Raw genomic sequence first — 21516 nt, 5'->3', positions numbered from 1 at the left:
AGCTCGCCACAGCGCCTAGAGGTGATTCAGTTCGCATTGTGCGCTATACAAGTATTTCATTCATTCATTCATTCATTACGGTCATGGAGTAGCCTAGTCAGTCTCCAGACCTTATTCCTATAGAAAATGTATGGAGGGAGCTGAAACTTTGAGTTGCCAAGAGACAGCCAAGAAACCTGAAGGATTTAGGGAAGATCTGTAAAGAAGAGTGAACCAAAATCCCTCCTGAGATGTGTGCAAACCTGGTTACCAACTACAAGAAACATCTTACCTCTGAGCTTGCCAACAAGGGTTTCTCCGTCAAGTACTAAGTCATGTTTTGTTTGGGCATCTGATACTTATTTTACTCACTGAACTGCATCATTTGTATCATGTGTTTTTTCTGTATTTTTGGCTGATATTCTTGTCTCTATCCTTTAAAATACACCTGTGATAAAAAAAAATTATAGACCTTTCATTTCTTTGTAAGTGGGCAAACTTACAAAATCTGCAGGAGATCAAATAATAATTTCCCCCACTGTATTTTAAGCAGACAGCCTGTGTCAGAAGGAGGCGAAACAGTGAGTTCACCTATAAATGAGATCTAAGTTTTAGAGTCTCTCTTTATGTTTTAGAGCTACTAGCCACCAAGAACTGAAATATGAGTTTAGAGACCGGCTTTTTACATATACATATATATATATATATATATATATATATATATATATATATATGTATGTATGTGTGTATGTATATGTATATATATATATATATACATACACTAACAGAGTATATATATTATTTATGAACTTGGGGTAGCCTGCCCCTGTGATATTTTACGTATGCTATTTTTGTTTGACTAAAAAACCTCTTTGGTTATAAACACCCTAAATATTGTTTTGCAAATGACTCAAACCTCCCCACCTTGTCAAGGGGAGTGTTCATCGTTAAAATAAATTTGGGAGGTTGAAGAGGCCAGGAGATGGCCAGGCCAAGCTTGAATTTTATAGGAAACACTGAGACTTCCTATAATTTAACAAATATATCCAGATCTGTTGATATTTTGATGTACAGTTTTCATATTGTTCTTATCTTATAAGTATTGCAAGTTATGAAATAACATATGATGCAACTATATCCTCTTATTTTCCGCAGGAGAGCTTCGGCATATACACAATCTCAAGCACTGGGGCCTGTTTGATGTCTTGGTGGAAAAATATGAGTGGTCATTGGAAGAAGCCACTCAGTTTTCAGACTTTCTGTTGCCTATGTTAGAGTTTATTCCAGAAAAAAGGGCCACAGCCGCTCAGTGCCTACAGCACCCCTGGCTTAACTGCTAGCCAAGTATTTACTCTCTGGGAGGCTGTGTCAAGGGTAGCCGACATCTGCAAACATCAATCTCATATAGAGAAGAACTGCTTCTACAGATGATACCTTGTTTGAATGTTTTTTTTTTTTTATGACTCAGAATTAGTATGAGTCAGAAATATCAAACAAAAGAAGCTACCTTTGGTTCATCATCCTTCACATCAACAGTATAATTGGCTGAAGGTATCGTAAGTGATTTGAAATGGATGGGCTTTAGAATTTGTGTATGAAAGGGTCTTTCATTTCCCACATTTATGAGACTCCGATTCTAAAAGGAACAACAGTTCAGATTTTGAAACGATGGGACCTATTTTACAGATTTATTTACAAGGATTCTGAAGAATTGTGCAGTGGTTATGTGCAACTTGCAGTAACCAGTGGCAACCCAATTTCATCTTTCTAATTTGACTATAGTAAATTGAAATTTGATTGGTCGCTGTGTGTTTTTTCACTGTATTCATAATCAATACATTTTACCTTACCTTTGCCTTACTAAAGAAATTAAAGAATAATTCCAGGATGACGTGGGGGGGGGGGGGGGGTGCAAAACTGATGATCCCATTAAGCCACTGTTCATTTAATAGTCCCCTGCTCAGCACTTTTCTCCAAGTCCTGTATGTGCTGATGCCAGTGCGTTGCCTTAGATTACACTTCTTTGGAGTCATCTCACCAATACACATGCTGAGATTGTGGCAGCAGTGACACCTGTAGTTGGGAATTCATATCATAAAACCTTAACCTAAGTCCCTGTAATTGAGACATTGAAGTAAATCAGAATTGTACCTTTGCCCTTGTTCAAAATATTTTCCTCCCACATTATTCACCAAGTTTTTCGTTCTCTTTAAAATTTAATTTTCACTTAGTTCAGGCTGATGTAATCAACACTCAACCTCATACCCCTATTTTAGCCCCATTTGGCTTATTTCATTGCTGTCAGAATAATGTGTGGTATCAGTCTGCCTGAACCTTGCTCTGATTCTAGGTCTCCAACTGTAGCTCAGAACAGAACTTTAACCCATTTCTATTTAAATATTAGGCTACATATTGGTTTCCAGAACAAAATGGATATAAAAGCCAGACACCCTATTAAAGATTTATTAATTAGGGGTATGTATTGCAACAAACTGTGGTATGATGCTGCTTTTCGGTAAGCGAAGTATCTTTGCAGTGGCTTACAAAAATATCCATGTACAGTAGGAACCCTTAATATGACTGACCCTGTGGTTAGTTGAGATGTGCTCATGACGTTATATACCTTTTGACATGTATGTTTTGGAGGAAAGCGGGTTGCTTATAGTCTTCCACTCCCAAAGTGGTAGAATTTTTGATGGAGCTCTTATTGAATAGAGTCTATAACAGATGCTCTATTTTTATGTTGTGGTGTTTTTTTTTGTGATTTTGATTAAAAACATACAAAAGTTTAGCAATCACTACAGGTGCACTTGTGGAGCGTTTTCCATACCTGTCCTAAAACCCAACTAACAGTATTTGTATCTAGTTTTCTTCACAAAATCACAAGTGAAATAATAAATAGGCTTTGTTTAAATAATACACTTGTGTTTCTTATCAGGCATTCTAGAATAAAAATGACATGTTTGGACAAATAAAGGTGGCACTGGATGCAGATGTCAATAAAACACATCCATTAGCATTATCTCCTATAATTGTTACACTCTCAAGTTGGGAGGAGGAGCTGCCTAAAATTTGGAGAGAGAGAAGAGCTATTGTGGTGATGTATTTTTTTCCATTTCAAAGCTTGAGAGCTACCCATACAACAAATTAGGCTACCTCTAAGAACCTTGATGTACAGAGTTTTATTTCACTTTGATTATATATTATTTTTTATTAAGAAAAAGAGCAATATGTTGACAAGGTAGAACAAGCTGAACATAGAAGTGTAATAGGTAACATGATTATACATGCCAAAAAAATAGACATGTTGCATAGGACCATAGGTGTGGGCAGCCTATTAAATTAGGGTGTGCAACCAAAGCTCAAAGCCAAAAGGGAATGCTTGGTGTGGCTAAACGATGTGGTTAAATAAAACAAAGCTTTCCTTTACCCAACCAATAGGATTTTGGTCTTACCCCATTAGGCCTCTTTCGCACGCTCTTCACACAGATTTCCCACACCATGAGTGCAGCGCAGTGTACCCACGTTTCTTACGTGGGTTAGGTGCGTTTTGCTGTGACTATGGACTTCTATTATGTCCGGTGGTTTTGGTGCACTTTCTGAAACCAAAAACTGAAAGTGAGATTTTGGTGTGCTTTCAAAAAGCGCATCAAAACCATGGGACAGAATTGAAGTCTATGGCTAAAAACAGCTTACCCATACAAAAATCGTGAAACGCTGCACTGTACCCATGGTGCGGGAAAACCACTACATTAGTCTGAAAGGCAAACTCACTGTTTATTACTGCTGACTCCTTGCACTCTTCATTAATTACTACTGACCCCTGAACTTTGCCTCACTTACTACTGACCCCTGAGCCACTTCTGAGCTCTGTGTCACTTACTACAATGTTCAAAGGTCAGTACAGAGGCAGAGTTTAGGTAGTGACGCAGAGTGTAGTAAATGACTATCTGTCTCACCTCTGCACTGCTTACTTCTTTTCTCCATGGACTCTGCACATTACTCAGGGTACTTCAACTCTTCGGAGGGAAAAAGAAAAAGGGGCACACCAACCTTGTGCATTATGCTCAGATATATTTTATTTAAAAGTAAATCATAAAAGTACTCACAAACAAATGGGAGAGAACTTGCAATACAAATAGCCTCCAGATGACAGCAATCAGTCTAAAAACAACGGAGATTTCAAGGGTCACTGCCGGTTGACGCGTTTCAAAGGATTACCTTCTTTCTCAGAGCCCAGCAGTGTTATCTCCTTCAGCTACCCATATATATATATATATATATATATATACGTATACACACACACACACATATGCACCAATATGCATTCAAACAGGAAGCTCCCAGAGTGGCCCAGAGACACCGCCCACCTCTATGAGTAGCCCACGGCCAAAAAGTAACGCCCACTAAAGGATGGTAGTAAGACCCACATAGATGAAGCAATTGATTGATGTCGAATACAGGGGGAAGCATATCTGGCAAGGAACAATTGGCTAGCAGCTATTAATATCGATGAACTGGTGTAAACAAAAAGACAATTTTATATATATAGCACGCCCAATCTAGATGTAGTGTGGAAAGTAGGGGGCCAGATAATCAGTGCCCCCCTAAACTAACATTACTACATAAGGCTCACCCAGTCGTTGCAGCACTGGCACATATCACCACCAGGGGAGACCAGACTCACCAATCCAGAGCCAAAATAGGTCACCAGCTCCATATGGAGGATCTCCACTCCGTAGCGCCATTTAAATGATGTCCATTGTGGCCCATTTCTATGTCTGTACATATGTTATTACTTTTTATATATCATCTCTCTAATACCTATTTTTAATGAGGATATTGTTATTAATATTATCTTTGATATTGATCTTTTATTCATTGAATTGATTTTTAGACCATTTGATTTACTTGATATTTGGTATTTTATCAACTTATGTAACTCTTTTGTCACTTTCTGCACATACCACCTATAGGTACGCACACATATCTTATATACATTAATGGCTGGCAAACCTATTTTGGTTATGGATTGGTGAGTCTGGTCTCCCCTGGTGGTGATATGTGCCAGTGCTGCAACGACTGGGTGAGCCTTGTGTAGTAACGTTAGTTTAGGGAGGAAATGTCATCATCTGCCCCCCCCCCCCCTACTTTCCACACTATATCTAGATTGGGCATTTACACCAGTTAATCGATATTGATGGCTGCTAGCCTTTTGTTCCTTGCCAGATATGCTGTCCCCTGTAGTCATCAATCAATTGCTTCATCCATGTGGATCTTACTACCATCCTCTAGTGGGCATTACTTTTTGGCCGTGGGCCACTCACAGAAATGGGAGGTGTCTCTGGGCCCCTCTGGGAGGTTCCCGTTTGAATGCATATTGGTGCATATGTGTATATATACAGTATCTCACAAAAGTGGGTACACCCCTCACATTTTTTGTAAATATAGTTATTATATCTTTTCATGTGACAACACTGACGAAATTACACTTTGCTACAATGTAAAGTAGTGAGTTTACAGCCAGTGTAAATTTGATGTCGTCATGGAGGAGTGGAAGAGGACTCCAGTGGAAACCTGTGAAGTTCTGGTGAACTACATGCACAAGAGAGTTAAGCCAGTGCTGGAAAATAATGGTGGCCACACAAAATATTGACACTTTGAGCCCAGTTTGGACATTTTCACTTAGGGGTGTACTCACTTTTGTTGCCGGCAGTTTAGACATTAATGGCTGTGTGTTGAATTATTTTGAGGGGACAGCAAATTTACACTGTTATACAAGCTGTACACTCACTACATTACATTGTAGCAAAGAGTAATTTCTTCAGTGTTGTCACATGAAAAGATATAATAAAATATTTACAAAAATGTGAGGGGTGTACTCACATTTGTGAGATACTGTATATGGGTAGCTAAAGGAGATAACACTGCTCGGGTCTGAGGAAGAAGGTAATCCTTCGAAATGCGTCAACTGGAAACAGACCTTGAAACCTCCTCTGTTACCATCTGAAGTCTGTAGTTTTTAGACCAATTTCTGTAATCTGGAAACTATTTGTATTGCACATTTTCTCTCAATTGTTTGTGAGTAGTTCTATGATTTACTTTTAAATAAAATATATCTGAGGATAATGCACAAGGTAGGTGCGCCCCTTTTTTATTTTTCCTACTGATTGCTAGGGCACCCCTATCCCTGAGGGCAGCAAGGCCTGAGGCATTATCCGCTCCGAAACGTAGTCCACCTGGTGATCCACTTGTGCGCAGGAGTGTTTGTTTTCTATCAAACTACTTCAGCTCTTCACCCCCCTTCTCCTATTCCCTGATCCAGTAGGTGGAGCTAAATTAAAGCTAATCATATCCCACCTACTGGACTAGGGAATATGAGAAGGGGGAGAAGAGCTGGAGCTGCGATTCCCTCAGCCAGGGAAAAGAACAGAAGTATATCAATTCTCTTTCTGTATCTCTCTTGCAGCTGCACTTGTTACAGGCAGCTACAGAGGAAACTGCCTGCCCCCTCATCGGCACTGTTTATGCCGATGAGGGGGCAAGTACTAAAGGACGGCATGAGGAGTAGGGGGTGGGCTATGATTGGTGTTCCAGCACAGGATTCTGGGATTTAGCCTGGATTGGCAGGACACTGGGATTTAATGAAAATCTCAGAACAATTCTACCCAGTATAGGGAAGTTGGGAGGTACATGCACAGCGTGATTAGGGTGTGCTCAGGCACACCCAGCACACGCCAATGCATAGAACAGGTTATGGCAATCGGCAAGCAGGACCATCAAATGACATATCTGCCCTAGGTTTTTGCGGGTATGTTATTGGGATCAACTGAATGAGACATTGTCACAGAAGTCTAAGCCAGTTGACTTTATTAATCTGGATTAATGGTGTCTTCAGAAGTGGAGAATGAGACTATAAAAGCTGTACTGTTAAGAAAGAGATAGGCAAAGATAAGTCAGAGCGCCCTTCTGCACATAATGCTGGGGAGGGCTATGTAGATAGAGGATAAGTGGAGAAGAAAGATGGAAAGAAAAGAGAAGAGGAATAGAAGCAAGAAGCAGGGATGGGTTGAGAGTGGAGTAGGTGGGAGGAGGGTTAAGGAGAAAGTACCCCAGAGGCCAACGTATTGAGGGGGCTAGTTTTGGGCAGTCTATTTTGCAAGTACAATTAGAATGTAGTTAGGTGCAGAATATTGCAAGTGGGCTTTCTTTACGATGACTTCCCGTGGATCTTTATGAAAGTTGACTTAGAGGACTATATTGACCATGGTGTATACCCAAATCCATAATGGTTGACTTTGGGACATGTCCACCAAATGTGCTTTGTGTCTCCCAGATCAAAGCACCCCCAAAAGAATGTGAATGGGTAAAAAGGTAAAAGCTGGGCTATTCTGACAGGAGTATAATACCATTGTGACAATATTTTATAAGAATTTTCCAAGGTGAGCACATTGCACAAGCATTTGAAAAAGAACAACCATATGTTATTCGAGTCCTCAGGAGGAGAGAGTGGCGTTAAAATCCAGTTCCCACTGTGGGCACTATAATGGAGATAGATTGTAGGAGTTATTCAAGAGTATAGAGTAAAGAGACCAGTCCCTGAGTTGTTGGGCAAGATTTACATTTTGATTCAAATGGTTGGGTACTAATGTTTTTTAAGGTATGAGTCCACTAGGTGACAGATTTGAAGATAATAGAATAGTTCAGTGCTGGGAATGTAGTGGGAGTCTTTAAGCTGTGGAAAGGTGCGAACTCTATGTGTATCTAATAGAGAATGTATCATAGTGCGGCCTCACATATACCACCATCGATAGCTCTGGGGGTTTTACGGAACGGGGGGGGCAATTAAAAATCTGTAAGAGTGAAAGGTGGGGAGATTTCAAGCATGCCAAATATTTAATAGTCCCAGATCTAAAGAGTGTGGGCTAGGATTGGGTCAAGGGGCTGGAAGCGTAGTGAATTGGTTAATCCAGAGGAGAAGGCATATGGTTGATATAAACCACATTTTTCAAGTCTATTAAGTCCACAAAATGAAAGTGAACTGGGGGGGGTGGGGGGTGGGAATTTAAGCAGGTGTACAAACGTAGGAGATATTGGGAACACCATGTCCTAATCTGGATTTAGTTTTTTTAATTTAATACATTTCTTTAAAATCTGGGTCTAGTGGATCCTCAGATAAAGTTGACTACTTGAATTTGCAAGTAGCAAAGTATGTGTGATGAGATGAGAAGGGATTGGACTCTAAAACTGGTACAATAGTTTGGGGAAAAAAGGAAATTTTGACGGTATTCCACAAGATGTGTTTTTATACCAGGACTTTAGTAACTGTTTAGGGACTGGAGGCGGGGGGAGTTGGCTTTAAACAAGGAATGCAAGATGGGGCAAGGATGATTTCAAGGTATGGGACGGTGCACATCCATGTAATCAGATCATTAACAATTTTACAACACAACAGAACAGCTACTGGTACATAGGCCAGCCTGGTAGATAGTGTTTGGGGCCACTATGTTCAAATCTCGCTCCACATACCCTAAACTAGCCTTCATTAAATGGCAGACAGTCAGGACCCAGACTGAATTACGTTCCTGTCCAGACCGTCAACCCCCCAGTCTGCAGTGCTAGACCCCCGCTGCATTACTGTCATTGGCTGAAAGTACCGCCGGCATAGTAGCAACCAATGATGTCACCTGTGCACCCTGCCCCCTTCAGCAAGTTTCTCAAGTGAGCTCCTGCCCCCTGCAGCATGCTTTTTTTTCAAGCTCCTGCACCCTACCTCCCTGGCTACAGCGACTGATCCATCAAGTATACTTTTCTACCAATATACAGGATGCACTGTGGTGGTTCACAACTGAAATTTAATGATGGGACACCTGGTGTATGTAGTAAAGCAGGGGCGTGGCACGGCAGTGAGAGAGGATGTGCGATGTAAGAGGACGTGCAGGATAGAGCTCCTCTGCTGATCCTCACTTCTAACCTTTAACCAGACATCAATGGTACACTGAGCCACACCAGCGCCACGTAAGTTCTGGTTGTGTCTGTCGGATTGCTGTCCTCGTCTGTCGGCTTGTCCCTTGCTTGCTCTCGGCCTCCTTCCCGGCTCCAGTTGGCTTGCTTACTTCCCAGTTGGCTCAGTTACCTCCCGCCGTACCCCCCCCCCCCCCCACTATAACATCACCATCCGTGTTTAGGGTGTGCGTAGAACGAGGGAACGGTGATAAAGAGTGGACCAGTGCGAGCCTGCCAGGATGACACGGTGGGATAAGAAAGACACAGAGGCTGCTGATCACTCTATTACTGAGTGTCCTCCACACCTCAGTGCTCTCTGAAGGACAGGCCTCAAGACATCACCGCTCGGCTTGAGAAATTTGCCCATATACCTACTATGGCTAAAGGTGAACCTCTGACCACAGTTTCCAGCTTAATGCAAGGATTAGCCATAGAGGGAGTTTCGGTGGGACCAGCTACAATCCAGGGTATGGAGGGAGAGGCAGCTCTATGGGATCAACCGGTTGAGTAATGCTTCTTCAGAGAATGGCCTACATAATACCTCTCTTAAATACTCAAATACATTAAATACCTCAAATAATTCAAACGTAGAGCTTGTAACTATGTTGGCAGATATAATGAAGGCTATTAAAGAGGAAGTAAACCCTGATGGGTTCACCTTCCAAAAAGTGCACCCTGGACTAGTCCTAAAAGAGAATTTAAAGAGTGGTCTGATATACCCCTAGCCTCATATTTGATTTCACGAAGATATGGTAACAGGGGGTAAGTTCCCAAGGCCAAGTCTATTCTAGATAGAGTTTTATGGGTACTAGAAAAACATGAAAATTGCCTACTTGTTGAATTGTGCTGTCTCCAGAGATCTATCAACCCTACCTTTGCTACATATCTAGCAAAGGCCGTAGACCCTGACAGAATTTGCTTATCCAATTAATGATATTTACCTATTGAGGGATCCATATAGTTCAGGGATATATCTCCAGCTGTTGCAAAACTACAAGTCCCATCATGCCTCTGGGTGTCATGCTTCTGGCTGTCAGAGTCTTGCTATGCCTGGGACTTGTAGTTCTGCAACAGTTTGAGGTCCACTAATTGCATATCCCTGATATAGTTGTTAAAGTCCCCTAATAATAACCATGCATAAAACGGCCTTTACTGTCCTCCTTAACCTATCTACATAGAACATCCCCTCTATTAGATATAAGTAAAGAAACTCCTCTAGAGTATGATGTATGTGTAGAGTGATATAGAGTATTAAACTGCTTCCTCTTTAAGTAATGCAGAGTATAAGTGTAAATGAGTTTTCTGAAGACAGATTATTGAAGGAGAGAATCTCTTTAACCACTTAATAACCGCCCTATAGCCGAATGACGGCTACAGGGCGGTTTCTTAACTCTGGGAGGCCGTCATATGACGTCCTCCCAGAATTCCGTTCTCGCGCGCCCCCTGGGGCGCGCACTCGAGAGCATCCGTGACCGCTCATAGCGGCCATTTACCACGTGATCGCTCCGTCAAATGACGGAGTGATCACTTGTAAACAAACCGGTGTCATGTTATGACACCGGTTCCTCCCTCCCCCTCTCTGTACCGATCGGAACAGCGGAGGGGGAAGAGATCGGTGTCATCTGCAGTGCCCACATCGCTGCTCACCGAAAATTAACCCCTCAATTCCCTGCAAATACTCTGCAATACCCTGCCATTACTCTGCATTACTCTGCAATACCCTGCAATACCCTGCAATACCCTGCATTACTCTGCATTACTCTGCAATACCCTGCATTACTCTGCATTACTCTGCAATACTCTGCAATACCCTGCAATACTCTGCAATACCCTGCAATACTCTGCAATACCCTGCAATACTCTGCAATACCCTGCATTACTCTGCATTACTCTGCAATACCCTGCAATACTCTGCATTACCCTGCAATGCTCTGCAATGCTCTGCAACACCCGCCAATACCCTGCAACACTCTGCAACACTCTGCAATGCTCTGCAACACCCACCAATACCCTGCAACACTCTGCAATGCTCTGCAACACCCGCCAATACCGTGCAACACTCTGCAATGCTCTACAACACCCTCCAATATCCTGCAACGCAATACTCTGCAACGCCATACTCTGAGATACCCAGCCATACTCTGAGATACCCAGCCATAGTCGGTGATACCCTGCAATACCCAGCCATAGACACCCCCCTCCCGCCGCCCTCCGGTGCTTCTACCGACTCGCCAATATGATCAAATCCAGAATCTTTTTTTTTTTTTCAGGCTTTCCAGCTTAGAGATGAGATGCGGGGTCTTATTGACCCCATATCTCACTGTAAAGAGGACCTGTCATGCCATATTCCTATTACAAGGGATGTTTACATTCCTTGTAATAGGAATAAAAGTGATCAAAAAATTTATTTTTGGGGAAAAAAATGTCAAACTAAAATAAATAAAGTAAAATGAACAATACATTTTTTATTTTTTTTTAAAGCGCCCCTGTCCCCATGTGCTCGCATGCAGAAGCGAACGCATACGTAAGTCCCGCCCACATATGAAAACGGTGTTCAAACCACACATGTGAGGTATCGCTGCGAACGTTAGAGCGAGAGCAATAATTCTAGCCCTAGACCTCCTCTGTAACTCAAAACATATAACCAGTAAAAAAAAAAAAAATCGTCGCCTATGGGGATTTTTAAGTAGCGATGTTTGGCGCCATTCCACAAGCCTGTGCAATTTTGAAGAGTGACATGTTAGGTATCGATTTACTCTGTGTAACTTCATCTTTCACATTATGTAAAAATTGGGCTAACTTTACTGTTTTTTTTTTTTTTTTTTTTAAGCACAAAACAGTTTTTTTTCCAAAAAAAAGCATTCGAAAAATTGCTGCGCAAATACCGTGCGAGATAAAAAGTTGCAACGACCACCATTGTATTCTCCAGGGTGTTTACTAAAAAAACATATATAATGTTTTGGGATTCGATGTAATTTTCTAGCAAATTAATGATGATTTTTACATGTAGGAGAGAAATGTCAGAATTGTCCTGGGTGCTCCAGAACGCCTGATGGCGCTCCATGCATGTTGGGCCTCTGTATGTGGCCACACTGTGTAAAAGTCTCACACATGTGGTATCACCGTACTCGGGAGTAATAGCAGAATGTGTTTTGGGGTGTAATTTGTGGTATGCATGTGCTGTGTGAGAAATAAACTGATAATATGACAATTTTGTGAAAAAAAAAAAATCTTGATTTTGCAAAGAATTGTGGGAAAAAATGACAACTTCAAAAAACTCATCATGCCTCTTACTAAATACCTTGGAATGTCTTCTTTCCAAAAAGGGGTCATTTGGGGGGGTATTTGTACTTTTCTGGCATGCTAGGGTCTCAAGAATTGAAATAGGCCGTCAGTACTTCAGGTGTGATCAATTTTCAGATATTGGCACCATAGCTTGTGGACTCTATAACTTTCACAAAGACCAAATAATATCCACCAATTTGTACTTATTTTTACCAAAGATATGTAGTGGTATAAATTTTGGCCAAAATTTATGAAGAAAAAATTACTAATCTGCTAAATTTTATAACAGAAACGAAGAAAAATTAATTTTTTTACAGAATTTTCTGTATTTTTTCTTTTATAGCACAAAAAATAAAAAACCCAGCGGTGATTAAATACCACCAAAAGAAAGCTCCATTTGTGTGAAAAAAAGGACAAAAAATTCATATAGGTCCAGTGTTGCATGACTGAGTAATTGTCATTCAAAATGTGAGAGCACCGAAAGCTGAAAATTGGTCTGGTTATTAAGGGTGTTTAAGTGCCCAGTGGTCAAGTGGTTAATGAGGTAAACACTGATTGCCACTTAGAGGGGGTACTAAGATCTCTAATAATCCATGAGATTAGCACTTCACTCAGAGGGACCATATAAAACTAGTAACATCCATATCGTTCAAGGAAAAAAAACGAATGCAACAAATATGAATATCTTTTAAGCTTGTCAATCCAATCCATGCCACCTTCATCCCCCCCCCCCCCAAATCCAACCTCCACGGCGTCCGACCCCACAAAACTCCAGTAGGGGGAGATAAGGGAGAGATCAAGGAGAGAGAGAGAGAGAGCAAGGAAAGGAAAAAATATAACTATCTACCAAGAGATGCACACAAACCAACATACAAGACAAACAAGGACATAATTGACATAACAAAACATGGATGCACACATACACATAAGGGCTATATGATCAAGTGGGCCTCAAAGATAGCACTCTCTCTGCCCTTTTTTCTCCTTTTCATCCCAGAATATCAAATCAATCCTCTCCACAAAAAAAACCCAAAATGATTTGGGGGATTAATTTGGCCGCCTATAATTGTCCAACCACTAAATGCAAAACAATTTGTAGTCCCCTGCAACACTACTCTTAAGCCGCGTACACACGGGCGGACTGTATGGCCAACTTAGTCCGTCAGACAATCCGACGGACAGTCCGTCCTACTTTCGAATGAACGGACTTGACCACACACGGATGAACAACAGTCCGTCGAAAGCTTGCGCGATGACGTGTACAACACGTACGACGGCACTAGAAATAGGAAGTCCAATACACAGCAATGCAACCTTTCGCCGTGTAAATCCTTTCTGAGCATGCGCCATACTTAGTCCGTCGAACTAGCCTACTCACGAGCGGACTGTCCGCTGAAACCAAAGTTGGACGGACAATATTACGGAAATTCCGAAATACTTAGTCCGCCAGACTGCACACTGAAAAAGTCAACTGAAGCCCATGTGTACGCGGCCTTAGTCTCGCTGGAAACAGTATAGAGTAGAACAGTTCTATCTGCCTCAGTCACCGCTTCACCTTCATAAATCCTGCTCACTGACGCTGCACTGCTGCTGAAAAATCAGGAAAAAAACATATCTTTGACCCATCCAACCATATGTCTCGAAGTTGTCTGGCTCTCTGCAAAATGATGTCTCTGTCTTGAATGGAGTGAAATGTTCTGCTCCTAAAGTGGATGTGAGACAATTCTCTATGAATTTGACTTGTGTATTTCCTTCTACCCATTCAGGAAGACCTACTATCCTAATATTATTCCACCGGAGACGATTCTCCAAGTCCTCCAAACGAGAGTCATGTTGGAAAATTTTTGTGTGTTCTTTTTATTAGAATTCATAACTGTTTGTAAAGAATCTTCAAGTGTACTTATTATTATTTCCTCCACTGCTAACATTCTCTTTTTAAAGGTATGCATATCTTCTCTAAAGTTAAGTCTTCCCTCAAGATTGTGAGAAAGAATATTCACAGAGCTATTACATGTATTAAAGTGGTTGTAAACCCTTACAAACCACTTTGACCTACAGGTAAGCCTAGATTAAGGAAATATCTACCTACACGGTTTAGGAGATATTTAAGACAGGCACCGCTTCTTCTCCCTGGCTGGGACTCTTCAGGCGCACTATTGTTGTTAGCAGCATGCCGCTGCTAACGGCGATATGCCATTAGTGGTGACTCCCGTGTGCATGTGCGGGAGTGACGTCATCGCTGCTCCGGCGCTGAGTGGCCGGAGTAGCGATACCTGGAAGAAGATGGACACTCCGTGCTACAGGGGACAGCGGTGACATCGCTGGCTCCTGTGTCAGGTAAGTGACACATAATGGGCGATGCATAGTAGCCTATTATGCTTTACCTTTGCAGGGAGACAAAGAAGAAGTAAACCCATCAGGGTTTACTTACTCTTTAATGCAGCAGCTCTATAGCCATATAGGGAGTCGGAAGGTCCATGGTTAAGCACAATACGGGTACCGACTTGTGCTACCGAGGTTTCCCAGAACTCACCTTGCCTAAACACATGAAAGCATTATATATTAAGTCACACTTAATAACTTGAGATGATTGACACGTGTGGATGACTGGGATATGGCTGAGCTCATGGGCATGCGTTTTTAAGTGACAACGTTTTTACCACGTGCAATTTCCTATTGTTTATGCTTTCCTTTCAGTGATAAATATTTTTTTCTACTAATTGTAGGTCAAACCGCCATTTGTTCCTTTTTCCTTCACTTTACCTTGAGTCCTATTCCCACGCCCCTTTTATTTTGACTACGTCTCCTGTTTTGATAAGGAACACCACCCTATTAGGTGAGCAGGTAGCCTGTTACCTGAATTGAACAACAATACTGGTCATCAGGACCCCGCTCATTGCATTTTTTTACCACTATTGTAAAGGCCCAGCAGCCTGCATCATATATAACTGAAATACAACCCTCTTCATATAAGAGGGTTACTACTACTCCAGAGATACTGGAGGTGTTTTGGGAATTCTAGCAGGCATCCTACTCAGAAAAGGACCTAAAAAATTATTTGAAACTATTGAACCACCAACTATATCAGCTGATGAGAGGGAGGTACTGGGGGGACCACTGACGTTAGAGGAGCTAAGACTTTCAGTAGCTAATTTACCTAATAATAAATCACCAGGACCAGATGGCCTCCCAAGGGGAAATATATAAAAAATATATTGTTGGTGGGCTTTCTTTTTTTTTATCGGATTCTTTTTATTGATGAAAGAAAGAAAAAGAAAAACTCTTCATCATATAGCATTACAGAGGACATAGGAATATCTAGACATACAGCCAGCTGGCTTTACTACTTATACATCAGCACATTATATGAAGTTACAGTCCGTATAAAAATAAAAATCTTTAAAAGTATATATCTGTGTCTGTCATTTTGTAGTTTACCTTTTTATTAAGCGTGTCCTCTTAGTTTTCTGTTCCCCTACTCCGCTCCTGGTCCTATAATGGACTATCGGTTGGGAGAAAGGGTATCGCCCTCCCCTAAACAGTGGGGGGAGGGGGATTCCCAGTTTCCATTTATTAACCATCGCATAAAATGAAACCATATGACTCGTCACTACAGAGTAAGATATCACCTCATCAGAAAAATCATTTTTAAGTTGGATCCACATTCAAAGTCCCCGTGCCTCTGTCTAATCAGTCACCCACCTTGTGTAATCAGTCACCAGCCCCCTGAGAGGGAACGGTTGACTATATCCTGCCACTGAGTACTCTATTTTGAACCAGTTGGAAGAGAGCTAAGGCAAGTACTTCCAACTAGGTATCCCAGATATTTTCAAACTTTGTTGGCCTACTTCTGTGTTGGTATTATAAGTTCTCCCTCAAAAGGGTGTCATTTATGGCATTAACCCATTCTGTGTGTGTAGGTGGTAATACTGAGAGACATTTTCTAGCAATACGTTTTCTGGTGATAAACAGAACTCAGCTTAGGGTTAACTGCAAATGTAAGGTTCCATATTTTATTAATAGTGTTGATCACTTCAGACCAGTACTTTTGCAGTTTCGGGCACTTCCAGAACATGTGAATAAGGGTACCGCCGTCCACCCTACAACAAGGGCAAAATGGATTGTCTCTTCTGTGCCATTTGTGTAGTTTGTATGAGGTACGGTAAGTTCGGTGAATAATCAATTGTTGCGTGAGTTTTTGGGAAGAGGAGAGTGATATCCTGGATACATTCTCTAGTATGGTAGATTATTCCTCATCTGTTATGTGACCTATATCCTTCCCCCAGCTTGTCCTACACTTTAATGTCATAGCTTTGGATACCTGAGATAGTAGAGAACAATATAGAGAGGAAATCTGTCCCTTCTAAGACAATGATGTTACTAGTTGTGTGAGTACCGAGGGTCTAGTTAACTCCCATGTGGACAGTGTAGCTTATGCCGAAATGGCATGCCTGAGTTCTAAATATTGGAAGAATGAGAGAGGCATATGGTCTACCAAATATTTTAGAGACTAAAAACCTTATAGGAGGTCGCCATGGTATATCTGTGGGACACATACAACACCATACCTAGACCAGACAGAAAAGCCCTGTAATTTATATAATTCAGGAAAGTTGCTATTATTCCAGATACGTGACCACTCACGCTATAAATAGCATGTATCGGGTATTTTTCAGAACTCTCCTGCTTCTATGCACTCCACAAGGCCACCACTCAAAAGTAGTGTGTGTACAATGTTTCTTGTGGGGTCAGAGGACTCCGAATGCTTTCGGGAGTGGAATTTCATCTAAGAATTGAGGTAAGATGGCTTTGGGGTAGGTTTTACATCCTAAAAAAAGGCACAGAATCCCTTCACGATTGAGGGGGTATCCATAACCAAGTTGCGTTTTGGCTATTACAGATAATATATGGCCATTTTCCCCCTCTTCAAAGTATGTTTGGGAGGTAAAGAAACGTTTGTTTTCTGCTTGTTGGTTATGTATGGTGCAGTGTAGTTTTTGTGCATCCTTTCACTATCAGTTGTGGGAGCGTGTAAAAATTCTTCCTCAGCTTTGTCTACTGCTACGCTGGCATCTTTAGCCCATTGTCTGCTGTTGGTTTTAATTGTGGCTATCTCTTTGATATACATACCCCTGATGAAAGCTTTTAGAGTATCCCATACGACACCAGGTGGGGCAGAGTGCCTATTATCTAGAAAAAAGTGCTGAATTTGTACTTGCATATGTTTAGTGTCCTTAAACAGAGGGATTCAAAAGGGATTCATCTTCCAATGGAGAGGGAGTTTAACAGTAGGGAAAGTTAGGCTGAGTTGTACTGGGGAATGGTCAGAAAGACCTCTGGTGAGATAGGAGACTTTAGGGTCATAGTAGTTACATAGCTACATAGTTAGTAAGGTTGAATAAAGACACCAGTCCATCCAGTTCAACCTGAGTGAGTGTCTACAATTGTCCCTATCCCTGTACATTGCACACGTCGGTCCCTACCCTCAAGAAGCTAGGGCCAATTTTGAACAGAGGCCAATTAGCCTACCAGCATGTCTTCGGAGTGCAGGAGGAAACTGGAGTACCCGGAGGAAACCCATTTAGGCACAGGAAGAACATGCAAACTCCAGGCAGGAAGTGTCATGGTTGGGATTTGAACCAGCGACCCTTTTTGCTGCTAGGTGAGAGTGCTAACCACTACACTACTGTGGCCCCCTTTTTATTGAACAGAGGAACTAGACAGGGCTGTCCCCTGTCTCCGTTCCTTTTTGCACTGGCCATAGAACCACTGGTAGTGTGTTAATATGTTGTCCAATGTTAAGTCTATGCGTGACAGGGTAGCATGCATTAGTGAATGACATGAAAACTGTGCTTTAAGAGGAAACTTGCACTGCCATAGATCAAAAAGCCCAAGTTCTGTTATATATTTGGCGAGAGCTGTATATGACCTGGGGCCCTGCGAACAGTACTTCCTGTGCACAACTAATGATGAGTCCAGAGTACTGTTAAAATGCCCCAGGACATACAGCGGAACCTGAGGATGTTTGGCTAAAAACCTGGAAAGACATTGTAACACTGTTAAATTACATGGTGGAGGTATATAAACATTTACGATCACACAGGCATGAGACTCCCAAGTACCCATCAGAAAGATTAATCTGCCCCCATTATCAATTTGTGCATCAGAACAGTACAATGACACCTCTGGAGTACCGGGTATGTGTGGAATGGTATTGAGCGGGGGAATTCCAGAGGTGCAACGAGTTGGTGGTGTCCTTAGAGAGATGGGTCTCCTGCAGACATATGACAGTGAGAGCCTGGTGTGAGATAGAGGTAAAGATCGCAGTCCTCTTTTTGGGATCATGCAGGCCTCTCACATTTCAGGAGAGGATCAAGGAGGTGGGCTTTTTACCCCCTCTATGACCAAAGCAGTAATTATTGTGCTTTTGAAACCTGATAAAGACCCAAGCAACCCCGAGGCATATCGTCCAATTTCCTTGTTAACGTCAGACAAATTGTTGGCAAAGGTATTGGTGACTAGACTGTCAAAATATATTAAAAAAAATGAATTCATTGTGACCAATCAGGATTTATTCCTAAAAGATCCACAGCCTGCAATATTAGGCGTTTATCTTTTAACTTGCAGCTCCCGACAAATAATAAAGGAAATAGAGCCATATTGTCTCTTGTCTAAAGCATTTGACAGTATAGAGTGGGATTTTTTGTGGAACTGTCTAAAACGCTATGGGTTTGGTCCCAGATATTTAAAATGGATACAACTTTTATACAACGCCCCGAGCGAAAGAGTACAGATAAATGGATATCTGTATATCGGCCCCCTTTTTATTGAACAGAGGAACTAGACAGGGCTGTCCCCTATCTCCGCTCCTTTTTGCACTGGCCGTAGAACCACTAGCAGAGGCTATCTGTAGCTCCACAGACATTGTGGGGTTCCAGAGATCTACAGGTGAAGAAAAGATACACATCTTTGTCCGCAGTTATGTCTTTAATTGATATCTATGGAATATTCTCAGGATTTAATATTAACTGGGATAAATCAGTAATATTACCTATTGATCCTACACACTTGGAACTTCCACACCAGGCTCATCGGATTGCATTTGTTACATCATTTAAATATTTGGGAGGGATAATTTCACTGAATATATAAACAAGAACATACTTCCTCTTATTCTCAAATTTAGACAACTGAGCAAAACTTGGAGCAAACTCCCATTGACCATGATGGGGAGAGCAAATCTGATGAAAATTTTGTGGATGCCCCAAATGCTATATGTATTACATAACTGTATTTCTGTTTTTAGAGATTTTATATGGAAATGTGGAAAACCTAGAATCAGACTTGAAACATTGCAACTGGCGAAACATAGGGGGGAATCTTAAATACCCAATGCTAGATTACATTTTATTGCAGCACAACTGCAACATTTGTATGGTTGGGAGGAGGTAAACATGCAGGATCCTATACAGAAGTTTATATCTCAATTTAAAATGCCCCCCTTAGTTCAACTAATAGTTGCTCATCATTTTCATAATAAAAGAAAGTTTCCAACCTTTCATCTAACCCATGGCTATGGGAGGCAATATGGAATATTACTCAACGTAAGGGCTATATGAGACATATGCCTATATGGGATAATTATTGTTTATGTGAATTAAATAAGCTGCCAGAATTATTAGAATAGAAAAAAGCTGGCATAAAATTTGTATATCAGCTATATGAAAGGGACACCTTATTACATTTTAATATACTAAAAGAACATTACCAATTATCAAATTATAATTTTTATCAATATCTACAAATATGTCATGCACTACAAAGTCAGACCTCAAAATTTCAATTAGAATAAATCCCCTCTAAGATATTTATCGAAGGCAACGTCAGCACTTTGCACGAAACGAGGGTTAATAGGAGACTTTAATTCTATTTTACAAACTGTAGAGAGTACTGGAAAACAATGAAATAGTTTTACCCGTAGAAGATTTGGATGAGGAAGATTGGGCACAGGCGGTGGAGGTATTACCTGCGATATCCCTCTCGCCATCTCAGAGGTTGACTCAGCTTTTTATTTTACACAGGGCTGATTATACCCCACAAAAGCTCCATGCCTGGGGAAAATATACAACACCACGATGCCCTCATAGCTTTTTATCTAATGGATCCCTTATTCATATGCTTTGGTGAGGCCCAAAACTCTATCGTTATTGGGAAATAGTATTTTTAACTTTAAATTCACTATGTTCTACGTAAGTAATAGGGACCCTATTCTTGGGAATAATCCCTGATGGACTGTTACCAGTAGGGTGCAAACTATGTGGACTAGGTCCTTACAGTGGCGGTGCATCCATTAGGGCCACCCCCTCTGTGTACTATGGCCAGACAGAGGGCGGGCACAGTTGGCTGCATATTATGGGCACAGGTGGCTGCTTATGATGGGCACAGGTGGCTGCATATGATGGGCACAGGTGGCTGCATATGGTGGGCACAGTGGCTGCACTTGCTGGGCAGAGAGTCTGCATATGATGGGAACAGTGGCTGCATATAATGGGCACAGTGGCTGCATATATGATGGGCACAGAGTCTGTATATAGTGGGCACAGTTGGCTACCTATGATGAGCACAGTTGGCTGTATATTATGGGCACAGGTGGCTGAATATGATGGGCACTGTGGCTGCATATGATGGGCACAGTTGGCCGCATATGATGGGCACAGTTGGCTGTATATTATGGGCACAGTGGCTGCACTTGTTGGCCACAGAGTCTGCATATTATGGGCACAGGTGGTTGCATATGGTGGGCACAGTTGGCTGCATATGATGGGCACAGCGAGGCTGCAATTGATGTTTTTGTTTCAGTATTTTTCAGAATTCTTCAGTTCGTTTGCGCCCTCACCAAAAAAAAATATTTGGGAGCACCAGCCGCCACTGGGTCCTTATATTTAGCATGTATATTTATTCTACAAAAATGGATCTCTCCCGCTCCTCCAACTCAAACAATGGGGTGAGAAACTTAATTACATATTAAAAAGAGAAATGTTAACGTATAAACAAAGAGGAATTCCCCCAAAAAATTTGAAAAAATATGGTCCTATTGGATGGACTCCAGTAATCCATTATATGATGGGTTATTTAACCACTTCCATACTGGGCACTCCCCCCCCCCTTTCCTGCCCAGGACAATTATAGCTTTCACTGCTGTCGCACTTTGAATGGCAATTGCACGGTCATGCAACACTGTACCCA

At 41.5% G+C, this 21516-nt stretch overlaps 1 protein-coding gene across 1 annotated transcript in view; it reads left to right on the top strand.

The window, feature by feature from the left end:
• Positions 1-2896, top strand: part of SRPK3 (SRSF protein kinase 3) — a 188301-nt gene extending 185405 nt beyond the window's left edge. The window contains exon 16 of the mRNA XM_077478981.1: positions 1135-2896. Coding sequence (XP_077335107.1) covers positions 1135-1319 — 185 coding nt within the window. The 3' untranslated portion in view covers positions 1320-2896. The remainder of the gene's footprint in view (positions 1-1134) is intronic.
• The last annotated feature ends 18620 nt before the right edge of the window (positions 2897-21516 follow it).

The sequence above is a fragment of the Lithobates pipiens genome, unplaced genomic scaffold, assembly GCF_037356315.1.
Source record: "Lithobates pipiens isolate NorthernLeopardFrog02 unplaced genomic scaffold, aLitPip1_a1.2 Scaffold_1, whole genome shotgun sequence".
Lineage (NCBI taxonomy): Eukaryota > Metazoa > Chordata > Amphibia > Anura > Ranidae > Lithobates > Lithobates pipiens.
The sequence above is the reverse complement of the archived record's forward strand: the minus strand, read 5'-3'. Positions and strand labels throughout refer to the sequence as shown.